The sequence below is a fragment of the Pituophis catenifer genome, unplaced genomic scaffold (assembly GCF_029215685.1).
Source record: "Pituophis catenifer annectens isolate HBS135680 unplaced genomic scaffold, rPitCat1.0.hap2 SCAF_16, whole genome shotgun sequence".
In the NCBI taxonomy this organism is placed as follows: domain Eukaryota; kingdom Metazoa; phylum Chordata; class Lepidosauria; order Squamata; family Colubridae; genus Pituophis; species Pituophis catenifer.
In genome coordinates this window covers 18,870,004-18,887,317 of record NW_027256896.1, presented here as the reverse complement: position 1 = coordinate 18,887,317, position 17,314 = coordinate 18,870,004, and the positions used below count along the sequence as shown (strand labels likewise).

Here is a 17,314-nt window from a genome sequence, read left to right as displayed (position 1 = left end):
AATGATGGTGGAGAAGGAGACAGGAAATGAAGAGAGGAGGAGGAGGAGGAGGAGAAAGGAGAAGAAGAAGGAATGATGGTGGAGGAGAAGGAATGGTGGGGGGAGATGGAAAAGAAGGAATGATGGTGGAGAAGGAGACAGGAAACGATGAGAGGAGGAGGAGGAGGAGAAAGGAGAAGAAGAAGGAATGATGGTGGAGGAGAAGGAACGGGGGGGGAGATGGAAAAGAAGGAATTGTGGTAGAGAAGGAGACAGGAAAGGAAGAGAGGAGAGAAGGAGAAAGAGAAAGAAGAAGGAGAAAAAGGAGGAGAGGAGCGAGCCTCTCCAGCTGTTAGAACTATCTAGTCCTGGGCTGGCCGGGCATTCCAGGGCTTGTCATCCTACTGGGGAGTGGTCCGAGGAGGCCAGGCCTAGGAGGAGCCCCGAAGGCGGCTACAAAACCTCGGGGACTTCCAGCCGCGGCTCAGAAGTTGCCAAGGTCGCCGGAGGCTCTGCAGAAGCGCTGGCCATGGGAGAGCCGGTCCTCGGCTGGGCGCTGGAGACCTGGGCGCTCGTCCTGCTGCTCCTGGGCCTGCTGATGCTGTAGGTGGGGGTGAGAGGGGGGGGCCGGGGGGAGAGCAAAAGGGGGGAAACCCCTCCCCGGAGTTGCAGGGCAGGGGCAACAGGCTGGGGCGCTTTCAGGGCGTAAAAGCGGAATTTCCAGCCGGTGATTTGATTGTAGTTCTGTTAAGTTGTGATTTGATTTGATTTGATTTTAGGGTGTGTTTTTTTTTTTTCCTGTTATACTTTTCTTCTCCTCTCCTCTTTTTTTTCCTTTATCTCCTCTCCTGTTCTCTCTTCCCCCCTTTCCTTTCTTCACCTCTTCTTCTGCTCTCCTCTTCTTTTATCTCCTCTTCTCTTCTCTTCTCTTCTCTACTCTCTCTTCTCTATTCTCCTCTCCTCTCCTCTCCTCTCCTCTCCTCTCCTCTCCTCTCCTCTACTCGCTCTTCTCTTCTCTTCTACTCTACTCTACTTGCTCTTCTCCTCTCCTCTCCTCTCTCTTCTCTCTTCTCTTCTCCTCTCCTCTCCTCTCCTCTCCTCTATTCTACTCTACTCTACTCGCTCTTCTCTTCTACTCTACTCTACTTGCTCTTGTCCTCTCCACTCCTCTCCTCTCCTCTCTCTTCTCTATTCTCCTCTCCTCTCCTCTCCTCTCCTCTCCTCTCCTCTAGTCTACTCTACTCGGTCTTCTCTTCTACTCTACTCTACTTGCTCTTCTCCTCTCCTCTCCTCTCTCTTCTCTCTTCTCTTCTCCTCTCCTCTCCTCTCCTCTATTCTACTCTCCTCTACTCGCTCTTCTCTTCTACTCTACTCTACTTGCTCTTGTCCTCTCCACTCCTCTCCTCTCCTCTCTCTTCTCTATTCTCCTCTCCTCTCCTCTCCTCTCCTCTAGTCTACTCTACTCGGTCTTCTCTTCTACTCTACTCTACTTGCTCTTCTCCTCTCCTCTCCTCTCCTCTCCTCTACTCGCTCTTCTCTTCTCTTCTACTCTACTCGCTCTTCTCCTCTCCTCTCCTCTCCTCTCTTTCCTCTCCTCTCCTCTACTCACTCTTCTCTTCTACTCTACTCTACTTGCTCTTCTCCTCTCCTCTCCTCTCTCTTCTCTCTTCTCCTCTCCTCTCCTCACTCTTCTCTTCTCTTCTACTCTACTCTACTCTACTTGCTCTTCTCCTCTCCTCTCCTCTCCTCTCTCTTCTCTATTCTCCTCTCCTTTCCTCTACTTGCTCTTCTCTTCTCTTCTCCTCTACTCTACTCTACTTGCTCCTCTCCTCTCCTCTCCTCTCCTCTCCTCTCCTCTCCTCTCCTCTCCTCTCCTCTCCTCTCTCTTCTCTCTTCTCCTCTCCTCTCCTCTCCTCGCTCTTATCTTCTCTTCTACTCTACTCTACTTGCTCTTCTCCTCTCCTCTCCTCTCCTCTCTCCTCTCTCTTCTCTCTTCTCCTCTCCTCTCCTCTCCTCTCCTCCCTTCCCTTCCCTCCCCTTCCCTTCCCTGCTTTGCTCTCCTCTCTTCTTCTTCCTGTCATTTTCCTCTTGCTCTACTCCAAGCAACTTTGAGCTACATGCAAAAGAATAGAAGATGAAAAACCACAGAGCATATCCAGGTGGTGGCACAATCCGGCTGGGCACATACAAAACTCACCCGGTGGGGCTAATTAATAGCTATCAATGTCACTCTCCCTGTTAGCAAGACTGGACCAGGAAATCAATTGCACTGGGAGGCAAAATTTACTTTTATGGAGATCAGTTGTGATCATTGCAAGCATTATTGTGCTGGACTCCCTTTCCCCTCCTTACATGACAGGGTTGTCTGGTTGAACAACATTCAAGTGACCTTGCAAGGTCATTGCAAGCATTATTGTGCTGGACTCCCTTTCCCCTCCTTACATGACAGGGTTGTCTGGTTGAACAACATTCAAGTGACCTTTGAAGGTCATTGCAAGCATTATTGTGCTGGACTCCCTTTCCCCTCCTTACATAACAGGGTTGTCTGGTTGAACTGCATTCAAGTGCTTCCTTTCTGGACTTAGGTCTTCTAGTCCAAAGTTTGTGTAGGCAGGAAACCCTACACCACTTCAGACAAATTGTTGTCCAATCTCTTCTTCAAAACCTCCAGTGATGAAACACTCATAACTCCTGGTGGCAAATTGTTCCACGGGTTAATTGTCCTCACTTGATAGGAAGTTTCTCCTTAATTCCAGGTTGCTTCTCTCCTTGATGAGTTTCCACCCATTGCTTCTTGTCCTGCCTGATTATCCTGCTGATATTCTTTTGTTTTGTTTTCTTTTCCAGTTATGGGATCTGGCCGTATAATTTCTTTAAGAAGTTGGGAATTCCTGGGCCAAGACCCCTGCCTTTTATCGGAACTTTCCTTGAACATTGGAATGTGAGTGTATTGTACTAGTAGCTTGTAGACCAACTCAATGACTTTGGGTGAAAAGGGGTCCTTCTTTTTTCCCCTTTCCTAAATTGTGGGGGATATTGTGTCAGGAGTGTTGCGGTGGCCTAGAGGTGGAGCTCTCGCCTCACAATCAGGAGGCTGTGAGTTCGATCCGAGGTAGAGGCAGTTATTTCTCTCTCTGGGCACACTGAGAATATAACTGCTAAACAAAACTCCGCATTGGCAACATGTAAACGCTCAGCTCCATTCAGTTGCCCGGACTCCACCCCGCAAGGGATTATGGGGTCATTAAAAGAGGAGGAGGATTATGATTGTGACTAGTGTCACCTCTTCTTGGCCTCCTCAAAAGAAGATTCAGGAGAATCAAGGGCAACTAGTACAGCTAGTCCTCAACTTAGGACCGTTTATTTCAGTTGTAAGCTGAGGAGTACCTCTGAAGCCATCTGCCTTTCTTTGGCACCTCTCTTAGAATCCCTCGGTCTTCATTCTGAAATTCTTGTCCCCGTATCGGTTTAACTGTAACATCACATCAATGGAGACTCAACATGCATGGATTGAAGCTTCCAGTCTTGGCTGGAGAAAGGATTACATTGCCAAGTTTTCACACATCTCCTTCTTTAATTCGACAGGATGTTTTGAAGTTCGACCAAAGATGCTTTGAGAAATATGGCAAGATCTGGGGGTAAGTCACCTGTCGGAATGTCCCCTCCAGAAGGACTTCACAGTTCACCCCGTGATTCTCTAAGAACTGCATTATTTAATTTGGTTTTGATCACCAGGGAGACTTGTAGGCAGGATAGCTTCTTGTCATTCCTGAGAGTTAGTTCCACGCTTCCTCAATTCCTTAAGGGGTAATCAATTGTGCAGAATCACAGCTGCAACATACGCACCGCTTTGGATACCAATAAAGGAGAATATCTGTAGCTCGGGGTTGACACGAGGGGTTCTTGGTGCCCTCTGAGCTTGATCGTTTTCTTGCAGGCGTTTCATGACCCAACTAGGTAACATCATCAGTGCTAGAAGGGAGTTGTGTTTGTGGAGAGGAGGTGGTGGTGGTGGTGGTGGTGGTGGTGGTGGAGGAGGAGGAGGAGGAGGAGGAGGAGGAGGAGGAGGAGGAGGAGGAGAAGAAGGAGAAGAAGAAGAAGAAGAAGAAGAAGAAGAAGAAGAAGAAGAAGAAGAAGAAGAAGAAGAAGAAGAAGAAGAAGAAGAAGAAGAAGAAGAAGAAGAAGAAGAAGAAGTAGTAGTAGTAGTAGTGGAGGGTTGTGATGTCCATGGTGCTCTTTGAGCTTCCATGTTTTCTTGCAGACAATTCATGACCCAACTAGAGAACATCATCAGTGCTAGAAGGGAATTGTGTTTGTGGAGAGGTGGTGGTGGTAGAGGAGGAGGAGGAGGAGGAGGAGGAGGAGGAGGAGGAGGAGGAGGAGGAGGAGGAGGAGGAGGAGGAGAAGAAGAAGAAGAAGAAGAAGAAGAAGAAGAAGAAGAAGAAGAAGAAGAAGAAGAAGAAGAAGAAGAAGAAGAAGAAGAAGAAGAAGAAAACTAGAAAACAAGCAAGCTCAAAGAGCACCAAGGACCCTTCACTTCAACCCTGAGCTACAGATATTCTCCTTTATTGGTATCCAGAGGGATGTGTATGTTGCAGCTGGGATTGATGATGTTACCCTTGTTGAGTCGTGAAATGTCTGCAAGAAAACAACCAAGCTCAGAGAGCACCAAGGATCTCCTCACACATCCCTTTTGAGTCGAGAACCAAACCTTAGGACCATGTTCTCTGCTTGGCCAATTGTTCAGCTGGAAAATAGGAAGCCTTGATCCTGTCTTCTTATAAAGATAATAGTCTACATTTCAAAACATCTTTTTTTTATTTTGACAATTAGAATATTTGATGGCCGGCAACCTGTGATGGCCATTTTGGATCCCGCCCTCATTAAAACCATCCTGGTCAAAGAATTCTATATTTATTTCACCAATCGCCGGGTAGGTATCCTAACTTGAGGTTGTGAGAACTTCACTGGGGCTGGGAAATAGAACTCCTGCAAGGGAATTTAGAAGAGAAGGCCTAGTATTGTGGTTTAGATGTTGGGCTGGCCCTGGGGAGACCTGGGTCCAAGGTCTCCCTCAAAACTGGAAGCCACCTGGGTAACTTTGGGCCAATCACACTTTCTCAACCTAACTCATATAATGGTTGTGGAAGAGATTGGAGAAGGAATGATATATATGCCATCTTGAATTCCAGAATAGTAGTAGATGTCTGTCTGTCTGTCTATCAGACAGAAAACAGACAGATGATAGAGAAAGATGGATAGATGGATAGATAGATAGATAGATAGATAGATAGATAGATAGATAGATAGATGATAGATAGATAGATAGATAGATGATAGATAGATAGATAGATATTGATAATGATAGAGAAAGATGGATAGATAGATATTGATAATGATAGATAGATGATAGATAGATGATAGATAGATAGATAGATAGTATACTTAGTTAAGAAGACAGCAAATTGAAAAGAAAGGACAGAGAAGAATAACAGGAGGCATTTCGGTTTTTATTTTCTTGCTCTTTCACCTTATTCAGGACTTGGGTCTGAATGGAAATCTGGACACAGCCATAGCCGTCGTTGTCGATGAACAGTGGAAGAGGATTCGCAACGCCATATCTCCCACTTTCACCAGTGGAAGGCTGAAAGAGGTAAGAGATGAGGGTTGGAGGCCCTTTGGACTTCTCAAGGATTCTTGTGTTGCCTGAAGAAAACCCAGAAAGCTGCCCTTAAGCATTGTCAGCGGTTGATTTGAAGCGAAGTCTGCCTTAGTTAGCTTAGAGCAGTGATGGCGAACCTTTTCAGCACCGAGTGCTGAAAAGGTCACACGGAAGCATCGTGCACATGCGCTCGTCAGAGCCATGCTCCAGAAAAGCCGAATTGCCATGTTCTAGTGTGCATACGGGCCCAATGATCAGATGGCCAGCGTCCTTGCACAGGCCAATTTTCGGAACTGCAGCGCCTGCGAAAAGATCATGCTCTGGAAAAGCTGGGGGGGGTCATGTGTGTATGTGCGAGGGGCATGGGGGGTTGTTCACCCATGCGTGGGGGTGTGCTTTTGGCACACGAAGAGAAAAAGGTTAGCCATCACTGCTATAGAGTTTTATGGCATAACTATGAAAACAATGGTTATAACGATGACGTACAACATTATGTATTTAAAAGAGACTATACTGTATGGCTACGAGAATAATGGATATCCTCAGGGTGTATTAATACTATTTGTACTTAAAAAGGACCTGATACAACCAGTACACTGGAGTTGCAAAACTGGAAATGTGATGTATAATAAAGGAAAATGGATAATAAAAATATTTTTTTTTAAAAAAGTAAATGGCTCTCTGAGCTGACTTGTTGCTTTCATTCTATAAAGTGTCTTCAGCATCTTCTCCATTGGTCTTCCTTTCAGATGATGCCCATCATCAACCATTATAATGAAATCTTGGAGAAGAACATCCAGAAGAAAGTGGAGAAGGGTGAAACCATAGATATGAAGCTGTAAGTAATATCTGTGAGGTTGGCTAGGGAGCATCCCTTTGCTAACAGAAACTTACAAAAGGGGAATTTGTAATCCAAATTTGTAATCCAAATGGATTCACATTTTCCATAATACGTGGAATCCCTCGTGCAGCTGTTAAGGATTCCCTGAGATCATCTGTTGAATGTATCGTGAGGTGGCTTCTAATGGTTCTAATGGTTGAACACATTGGCAACAAAAACCAGAACACCAAATACAAGCTGGGCGAATACGACCTCGTAGACGACCTTCACTCTGTCAAGGACCTAGAGTATTCATTTCAAATGATCTAAGCACCAGAGCTCACCGTTGCCAAAAAGGCATTAAGAGTTGTTAACCTAATTTTGTGAAGCTTCTTCTCCGGTAACACTGCACTGCTAACTAGGGCATACAAAACCTTTGCCAGACCAATCCTCGAATACAGCTCATCTGCCTGGAATCCGCACTGTATATTGGACATTAATACAATTGAGCGGGTCCGGAGGTATTTCATGAGAAGAGTCCTCCACTCCTCTGCTTGCAATAGAATCCCTTATGCCACCAGGCTTGCAATTTTGGGCTTGGACAACCTTGAATTTTGCCGCCTACGGTCTGACCTAAGCATAGTACACAAAATTGTCTGCTATAACATCGTACCTGTCAACGACTACTTCAGCTTCAACCACAATAATACACGGGCAAACAATAGATACAATCTCAAGCTCCAAACTCGATTGCAGAAAATACGACTTCAGCAACAGAGTGGTCAATGCCTGGAATGCCCTACCTGACTCCATTGTTGCGTCCTCAAACCCCCATAACTTTAACCTTAGACTGTCTACTGTCAACCTCACCCCATTCCTAAGAGGTCCGTAAAGGAGGCGTGCATAAGTGCACCAACATGCCTACCGTCCTTGTCCTACTGTTCCCCCATTTATTTGTACTCATTTCATGTGCTCTTGTCCATGTTCATACTTATACCTGTTATCTCGTACATGTTTGACAAACTAAATAAATGAATAAAATGAATAAATAAATAAATAAACCTCCATGCTATGCTTCTCCTTCATCCCTCCAGGTTCTTTTCAGCCTACAGCTTGGATGTGGTAACCAGCACTTCATTCAGTGTCAACATTGATTCCCTCAACCATCCCGACGATCCGGTTGTTGTGCACATGAAGAAGTTCCTCAGATTTAGCCGCCTCAGCCCTCTTTTAATCTTGGTTGGTAAGATGTCTTTGTAGGCTGCAAAGGCTGCACTTCATGCTTGACATTTTCATGGAGGACACAATTGTGTGTCGCTCACCTCATCGTCAGAAATTTTTTTTTGCATTTTTTACTACCAGTTCGGTGAACCAGTAGCCTTTTTTACTACCTGTTCGGGCGAACCGGACCAAACCAGAAGCATTTCACCCCTGGTTTTAGGCTGCCTCAATCATGATTGTTACCTTCTCATGTAACTACAATTTTGCTAGAATCTCTTAGAAGCTCATGGAGACCTCCTACGGGTTTCTCTTGTCGTTGTGTTGCAGCTTGGTTGTGTTTATGTAAATGATCTGTTTGCTTTTCTCCCCACCTCACACCTCCCCCCAGTCCTTTTCCCATTCCTTATCCCAGTTCTGAAGAAACTCAACTTGACCTTATTCCCCAAGTCTTCCATGGACTTCTTCCTCAAGATCTTGAAAAAGATGAAAGAAGATCGACAAAAGAAGGACCGCATGGTCAGTCTGGGCTTTTTGTCTCATGCTTGCTCTTCTTCCGTGGCCCTCGGGAGCTGGGTTTTTGTGCTCTCGGTGTGTGTTTGTGCATTCCAAGCAGGTTGCAGAACTTCCACTTGCGTTTCTGATAAAAGAGAATAAAGGGAGTGAGATTTGTGGAGTGATGATGATGATGATCAGGAGGAGGAGGAGGAGGAAGAAAAACTGTGGGGTCGTTGATGCTCTCTGAGCTTGCTTATTTTCTTTCACTCGTTTCATAACGCCATCAGTGCTATGATGATAATAAACCCTCCCCCCTCCCTTCTAGCGCTGATGATGTTCCTTAGTTGGGTAGTGAAACATTGCAATAAAACAAGCAAGCTCAGAGAGCACTAAGGAGCCCTCACACGCCTTCTAATTCTGCAGTGGGCAATTGGACCCATCAATGACAGTTCCATCTCCTTAATGACAGTTTTTTGGTCTTTCTACCATTCCAGAACCGAGTTGATTTTCTTCAGCTCATGATGGACGTACAAGCTGCAGCCATCGCCTCTGGGGATTCAGAGAAAGGTAAAGTTACAGATCTTGCTTTTGAAAATATATATATATAAGGTTGCTTGGAGCATATTGAGGCACATGGATGAACTCAAGATAAGCATTAGCAAAAAATGCTAAGACCACGAGGTCATGGTCCTCACTGTTAGGAAGTTTCTCCTTAGTTCTAGGTTGCTTCTCTCCTTGATTAGGTTCCATCCATTGTTTCTTGTCCTGCCCTCAGGTGCTCTGGAGAATAACTTGGTCCCCTTCTCTTTGTGGCATCCCCTCAAATAATTGATGGATGATAAAACCTACATCACTCCTTTAAGTGACTATCGCCTTGGATTTTCAGCTTACCTGTACTTTAGGTCATCGCGATCCAGAAGGGACGCAACTTTAACTTCAGACCTCTTCCTTTAAGTTTTCTCGCTCTCCATGCCTGCCTCTTAGAACAGAGTGACCAGAAGGAGATCAAATGTTCCTATTTTAAATTAGTCACCATTCAAATATAGCCTTAAACTATAATTATGCTTGTCTATGGCTTATTGACAGCTTTAGGTTGTTTTCTGCAAAATTTAGTTAACGTTAGTTGAAGTGAGTTTGAAAGGAGAAAGCGAAGGGAAAGAGAGAAGAATCTAAAGACTCTGGAAGTTTAAGGTTGATTCATTTTAGATCTATTAGAATTAGAATAGAATAGAGCTGGAAGGGACCTTGGAGGTCTTCTCGTCCAGCCCACTGCTCAAGCAGGAGAACCTATACCATCTCAGATAAGTGACTGCCTAGTTTCTTCTTAAAAAACCCCAGTGATGGAGCGCCCACAACCTCTGGTGGCAAGCTGTTCCACTGGTTAATTGTCAGTTTGATCAGTTTCCAACCATTGCTTCTTGTCCTGCCTTCTGGTGCTTTGGAGAATAATTTGACCCCCTCTTCTTTGTGGCAGCCCCTCAAACGCTGGAAGACTGCTATTATGTCACCTCTCATTCTTTTTTTCTTTAGACTAGCCAGACCCAAATCCTGCAGTTGTTCTTCATGTGGTTTAGTCTCCAGGCCTTTGATCATCTTAGCTGCTCTTCTCTGAACTTTTTCCAAAGTCTCAACATCTTTTTTTGCAGTACGATGACCAAAATTGGTTGCAGTATTCCATTGGTCTCTCTCTGCTTTTCCTTTACTGTGCCAGAATTCAATAGCAATAGCATTTCGGCTTATCTACTACCCCATAATGGTTTATAGCGCTCTCTGGGTAGTTTACAATGTAGAAGAATTATTTGCATATTGCCCCCAACAATCTGGGTCCTCATTTTATTGATCTCAGAAGGACGGAAGGCTTAGTCAACCGGAAAAAACACCTCACCCCACAATGTGTTCATTTGATTAAACTAACATTTGGTATTTTAGTTTCCCCAGGCTGCAGCTGCAAATACAGCTGCTGATGTTCTTCATGTGATGAGACAGAGAAAGAAAGAGAGAGAGGGGGGGGGGGGGAGGGAGGGAGGGAGGGAGGGAGAGGGAGAGGGAGAGAGGGAGGGAGACAGGCAGAGAGAGAAAGAGACAGGCAGAGAGAAAAAGAGAGACAGAGACAGAGACAGAGAGAGACAGAGACAGAGAGAGAGAGAGAGAGAGAGAGAGAGAGGCAGAGAGGGAAAGAGAGAGAGAGACACACACACACACACAGAGAGAGAGAGAGAGACAGGCAGAGAGAGAGAGAGGCAGAGAGGGAAAGAGAGACAGACAGAGAGAGAGACAGACAGAGAGAGAGAGACAGAGAGAGAGAGAAAGAGACAGGCAGAGAGAGAGACACACACACAGAGAGAGAGAGAGAGAGGCAGAGAGAGACAGAGAGAGGGGGAGGGAGAGAGAGGGAGCTGTCTAAAGTTGTTGATCAAATCGGATCCCCTGGATAATTGGGTTACCCTGAAAGCCACAACAAATCAGTCTGAGATATTTGCTGTTGTGTAGGTGTGGTGTAAGAGTGAATGCAGTTTGGATGATCACAAACTTCTTCTTTCCTTTCTCGTCCAACAGCTTTAACAGACAATGAAATTTTGGCCCAGTCATTTTTTTTTATCTTTGGTGGCTATGAGACCACCGGTACGTCCCTCAGCTTCATGTCTTATTGTCTGGCCACACACCCCGACGTTCAAGAGAAATTGTACCAAGAGATCAATGACACTTTTCCCAATCAGGTAAGACTCCTTTTTGGGGTGCTCTCTTGGTTGAGGGTGGGTCATTTTAGGAGCTGTCAGGCACAAATAACCAGATCTACACATGCAGAGTTCAAGCTAACTACTTTATTATGTTCTGCCTATAGTACAGGAATCTCCCCGTCTAGTAGCCAGCTCCTGGGAATAATTAGATAAAGCTCCAAGGAACTGGAGTGGGATCAGCCCTAGTTCTTTTGTGGTTGCGCAGTGACTCCAGGCTAGTTTCTCGTTTGATCCCTCCTCCTTGTCAGGTTGGGTGCTTCCCAAGTATAGCAGATGAGTTCTTCCAGAAGAGCAAAACCAGAGTCTTATTCTGACAGGACAGGATTTCTTTTCCTTTTTGCAATTCTTACGTAACTGAAATGGGAATCTTAATTAGATGGGAGGTGGCCAGTTTTCCCAAATTTCTATTCCACAAGAAATAGAGAGGGGGGGAGGGGGTAGAAAGGTAGGTAGGTAGGTAGGTAGGTAGGTAGGTAGGTAGGTAGGTAGATAGATAGATAGATAGATAGATAGATAGATAGATAGATAGATAGATAGACAGACAGACACACACACATATCTATATCTATATAACTGTGTGTTTGTGTGATGAATGTATACACACACATATATATGCTCACACACACAATTACACATACACAATTACACACATACACACACACACAGAGAGAGAGAGAGAGAGAGAGAGAGAGAGAGAGAGAGAGAGAGAGAGAGAGAAAGATAGAAAGAAAGATATAGATAGATATACATACATACATAAAAGAAGAAACAGACATCATGATCTCTGGAATTTAAAATATATTATCCACTGGATAGTATATTTTAAGTTCCAAAGATCGTGATGTCTCTCTCTTCTTTTATAGCTACACCTGGAACTCGTATTTTTAGGATAGTTCGCAATATATGTATGTGTGTGTGTATGTTGTATTTATGTGTGTGTGTGTGTGTGTGTAATTGTGTGTGTGCGTATATACCTACATACATGCATACATGCATGTGTACATATGTACACAACCAACACAATGAACGTATCTATATGCAGGTCACTTCTTATATCCTAGAATGTCATATTACTTTATTCTGTCTTGTTTTCGCCTTTTGGGCAGACTCCTCCCACCTATGACGCACTCCATCAAATGGAATATCTCGATATGGTGGTGAATGAAGCTTTTCGCCTTTACCCTCCGGGGACACGGCTTGAAAGAATTTGCAAAAAGACAGTGGAAATCCATGGAGTGACCATCCCACAAGGGACTGTGGTTTTGATTCCCGCTTTTGTCCTACATCGGATCCCCGAATATTGGCCTGAGCCCGAAGAGTACAGACCTGAGAGGTATGTTGTGAGGAATTCTGTCCTTCTGAAGTCACACAGGACATTTTTTTATGATCCACCCCCATAAACTTTATGTGGAACTTAATTAACTCCATGGGAGAAAATGATGCTTAAATTGACTGTAGCAGCTGAGACAATGGCTTCGTTTAATGTCCCAGCAACTGAACAAAAAGCTGAAGGGCAGCTGGCATCAAGCCACACTGACAGGAGTAGAAGAGTAAAAGTACATGAAGGAAATTACATTTCATCTACCATCTTTTCATTTAGAAAAGATTCCCTCTTTGAACCGTGACGGGTGGGTCAAAATAGGAGAAATAGGCCTTGTTGACCTACATTGTAGCTGTCACTAATTGGATGCCGTAGTAGGCTCAAGGATTCGTGGGCATAACTCCCCGAGAAATCCAAATTAATTAAGCAGAAACTACTTCTAAATACTTCTCTTTCTTGTTCCTCCAGGAAGGCCTGGAGGAACATTGTCCATGGGGTCGCGATGGGTCGGACATGACTTCGCAACTAACAACAACATTGTTCCTCACCTGTAGACAGAATCTTGCCAAACTAAAGCAACTCCTTGCATCATTAAAAATATTCTTGTCAGAGGCAGAGAATCAGAACATACGTTAAGTTGCAGTTCAGAAGATTTATTGCTCCAGCCAAAAATCTAATCATCTAAAGTTCAACACTAAATTGGCACCAGATAAGAGTGAATGGGGGTTAGACCGTGGGAACATAAAAACTCTAGGTTAACGACCACCTCCCCAGCTATGCCCACTCTTCTCCTAAAATACTCTGAGAATCAATACAGAAGGGCCATCTTAATTCTCTTCCCGCCAACCAAACCATATAAATTTCAGTCTTTTGGTCCTCTGAAATGCAGCCCCTCCCTTCTGGGAATCCAGACTACATTCCACCACATCAGATCCACAATGATCTCTCTCCACAAACATTTATCTTTCTTCATTGGTCTCAGTCCAGTTTATCCAGTGGTGAAGGAGCCAGTTGCAGTTACAGTTACAGAACTGAGGTACAGACTATTGGGAATAGTAGCTTTACTCAACCGTGATTTTTTTTCTGATTTGCAAATAGGTTTAGTAAAGAGAACAAAGAGAGCCTAGACCCGTATGTGTTCCTCCCTTTCGGAGCGGGTCCCAGGAACTGCGTCGCTATGCGTTTCGCCCTCCTGGTGCTGAAAATGGGTCTGGTGGTTTCGCTGCAAAGATTTCGCTTCCAAACCTGCAAAGAAACACCGGTGAGTTTTACAACTTGGGTTGGTTCCTGCTCATCTGCTAAAGAGTTTACTCAACCGATTTCCCGTCTCACACTGTTCTGACCTAGGCTTCATGAGACAGTAAAAAGCACACAATTAGTCCCAAAAACCCTCTTTTTATTTCAACGGCTGTGAATTCCGTTCATTCACAGCCCGTACAAATAGTTTGTAAAGAGCCCAACAGAAGTCTCCCACAGTCCTTCGGGATAAGGCTGATAAGCACCCACCTTTATCTCCCTTGAAACGCTGCCAAGACCTAATTGGCAATTAATTTTGCAAGGCCAAACGGAGCACAGAGTCAAAACGGAGCTTCAGAATTTAAACCAACCAGCATGAACAAAGTTGCTTCCTGCAAAGGCTCATGTGCATTTGCTCCTCCTTTATGTCTTATGGGAGGGGCCAATCATCTCCAAGCCTTACTCCCGAGTCGCCCCTTTTGTCTTAACTGTTCTTGCCTTCTGGCAGCTCTGCACATGCGCGCACTGGGAACAGGCTCCCCCGTTCCTCTGCCTCACTGACATCAAATTCTGGAGGCTCCGGAGTCAGCACATAACTCCCAGATGGTCCTGGCCTCATCTTTGCCTCCAATGCAGAGCCCTCGTCCGAGCCTCCCCCAGACTCCAGGACTGGCCCATGTCCCTCCCCAGCCTCCTCACTGTCCGACTCTGCTGCTAGCTCCGCTGGTTGCCAGCGGATCACAACACACACATATTTCTTGTTCAAAGACACAAGGAGATGATGAACGTGAAAGCAAGATCTCTTTGCAAAGACAGGGTCATCTTATCAGGGTGAAAAGCCTAGTCCATCCCGTGTGTGTGTGTGTGATTCTCGAACACATAGTTTTGCTTCTACGTCTTAACTGAGAATAGAATCTTATTTGATGCTCACAGCAGAGTGAAGCCCCTAGTGAAGCGCCTTTGTCAATTGCAACACAGACAATGGTGGTGGTGGTGGGGAAGTATTTGAGTTGAACAAAATATAAGCGAGGCATTGTGCAGGCGTAGGAAAAGGCTGGTATGTAAAACATGGTTCTTGTTGTGGCCTGTCAGCAGCCAGCAGATCTGGCAGCAGATTCGGAGAGTGAGGAGGTTGGGGAGGAACATGGGCCAGTCCTGGAGTCTGGGGAAGGCTCTGTGTCAGAGGCAGAGAGAGGGACAGGGCCGTCTGACAGTTGTCAGCTGCCTTCGGAGTCGGACATCAGTGAGGCAGACGAACAGCTGGATCCTGTTCCCAGTGTGCAGATGCGCAGAGCTGCCAGGAGAAGGGAACAGCTAGGGAACAAGGGTCGACTAGGGAGTAAGGCCACAGGTGGACGATGAATGGCCCCTCCCAGAGGGAATAACAGGGGAGCAAAAAGGGAGTGGAGTTTGCAGGAGACAATTAGTTCATTCCTGCATTCTTGCCAAGTATTGCGGGCATCTGAAAGATATCGGCCGGGCCACTCTCCAAGCCTGATAAAGGTCGGTAATTGTGAGCGATCTTGAAAGACGGTGGGAGACGAAAGACTTTGCTGCAGAGGAATTCACTGTAAATTAAATAAAAGGGGTTTATCAGGACGAGGACTCGGCTGCTGGGGAAGCCTAGGTCAGAACAGTTCTTGGTAGTCACCTTGTTAGTGGAATCATCTCTGTTTAATTCCATGTCTCTGATGTTTTCTGTCTCCTTTTCTTTTGGTCAATGGGGAAGATCCCCTTGGAGCTGGAAGACAAAGGATTCCTCAGGACGAAGAAGCCCATCATGTTGAAGTTGGTGCCCAGAGTCGTAGTGAAACATGAGGATTAGACATTCTGGAGGCTGCAAAGAGGCAGTGGTGCCTTCCTTTCCTTCCTTCCTTCCTTCCTTCCTTCCTTCCTTCCTTCCTTCCTTCCTCCCTCCCTCCCTCCCTCCCTCCCTTCCCTTCCCTTCCCTTCCCTTCCCTTCCCTTCCCTTCCTTCTTCCCACTCTCCTTCCCTCCCTTCCTTTTCTTCCTCCCTCCCTCCCTCTCTCCCTCCTTCCCTTCCTTTCCTTCTTCCCACTCTCCCACTCTCCCTCCCTCCCTCCCTTTTCTTTCTTTCTTTCTTCCTCATTCCCTCCCTCCCTTTTCTTCCCTTCCTCTTTCCTACTCCTTCCTTCCTTCCTTCCTTCCTTCCTTCCTTCCTTCCTCTCTCCCCCTCCATCTTCCTTCCTTCCTTCCCTCCTTGCCTCCCTCCCAATTTTTCTTGGAATCCCTCCTGTCTTCACTTTTTAAAAAGAATATAGTAATAATAAACCTGTTTATTTAATAAACACCTCACGCCGTGCTCTTAAGACCCTCCTATTCCAGCAAGCCGGCCTGGCCTAATTTTCTCCCCTTTCTTTTTAATTTTTTAAACTGAAATTTTAATTTGCTTGAAATTATTGGGATTTTTAATTGTCTTGGGCTAAATCATTTAATTTGGTTTTAAATTGTTTCTAACCTTTGTATTTATGTATTTTATTCTGTGCCTGATCACCGCCCTGAGTCCTTCGGGAGTAGGGCAGTTTATAAATTTAATAAAACAAACTTCATTTTGAGTGACTCATGCCACTCAAAGCATCCAAGGAGCCGCATTGTGTACCAGCGCAGGTTTCTGAGTCCTCTCTAAGTTTCATTCTTCTTCTGCCAAAGGAAGCTCCTACATCATCTCCCTGCGGGCTGCCTCAGAGTCCCTTGACTAGAATGGTGATGAAATACATAAAAGAGGTTTTGTGAAGAGCTGCTGTACCTGGAGAGAGGAAAAGCACCTGTTGGTCACGAAAAGATTTCACAATAAAAACATACTAGCATCCTGTCTAAATACAACTTTTGAGTAGGGCAGTCATTACAAAGTATCAGGGGGGAAACCCCTGAGTTTTTCGGCAGCTTTAATCTCACCAGGAAATGTCAGATATTGGACTTTCTACCTGTGAAGTAGATGTCCTCCACCAAGCCATTTCTCAAGACCTGGAATAATGCTCGCTTAATACAAGGTGGCCTCATCCCATTACACAACGCAATTCTGGGTGTCGATCAGATGACATAATAAAGTTTAGGCCTGGAGGGAAAGATTTCTATTTTGGGAGAAAGATCTTGGCAAAGCGGTTGAAGAAGTCTTAAGATATGGCTAGGTTAGAAGACCCAAATATTACCTACTGTGCTAAGGTACCCTTAGAGAAGCGGTGGCTCAGTGGCCAAGACACTGAGCTTGTTGATCGAAAAGTCGGCAGTTCAGCAGTTCGAATCCCTCGCGCCGCGTAACGGGGTGAGCTCCCATTCCTTGTCCCGGCTTCTGCCAACCTAGCAGTTTGAAAGCAGGTAAAAAATGCAAGGAGAAAAATAGGGGCCACCTTTGGTGGGAAGGGAACAGCGTTCCGTGCACCTTTGGCGTTGAATCATGCCGGCCACATGACCACGGAGACGTCTTCGGACAGCGCTGGCTCTTCGGCTTTGAAATGGAGATGAGCACCACCCCCTAGAGTCGGGAACGACTAGCACATATGTGCAAGGGGAACCTTTACAAAATTTACCTTAGATAAAAGATACAATTTTAGATGCCTTCAAAACCAGCTGTGGGGGTTTTGCCCCACTCTTCAAAAAGAAGAATCTGCCCCACATCTGTTAATTCAGCAAAATCTGTGTCGGCAACCTTAATGAAGCCAAGCAGAAATAGTTAATCCATGGTGAGATTGTTGTCTCTGTGTCTTCTTTGGGTATCCAGAAAACCTCTGGATATGGTTTTTTAGGGGCTGAGAAAATCATCCTAGCAATAGATGACCTGGTAGAGGGTGTTTGCAGTAGATGGCGCTTTGCTCTCCATGTCAT

General features: G+C 45.3%; 1 protein-coding gene across 1 annotated transcript; it reads left to right on the top strand.

The window, feature by feature from the left end:
• Positions 1 to 503: 503 nt before the first annotated feature.
• On the top strand, positions 504 to 15,363 carry LOC139325373 (cytochrome P450 3A24-like). The gene is made up of 13 exons (XM_070955210.1): positions 504 to 582; positions 2,827 to 2,920; positions 3,565 to 3,617; positions 4,813 to 4,912; positions 5,519 to 5,632; positions 6,391 to 6,479; positions 7,556 to 7,704; positions 8,071 to 8,198; positions 8,672 to 8,744; positions 10,734 to 10,894; positions 12,022 to 12,248; positions 13,335 to 13,497; positions 15,202 to 15,363. The coding sequence occupies exons 1-13, from the start codon at positions 509 to 511 to the stop codon at positions 15,295 to 15,297; spliced, it is 1,521 nt and encodes a 506-aa protein (XP_070811311.1). The 5' UTR covers positions 504 to 508; the 3' UTR covers positions 15,298 to 15,363.
• Positions 15,364 to 17,314: the final 1,951 nt, after the last annotated feature.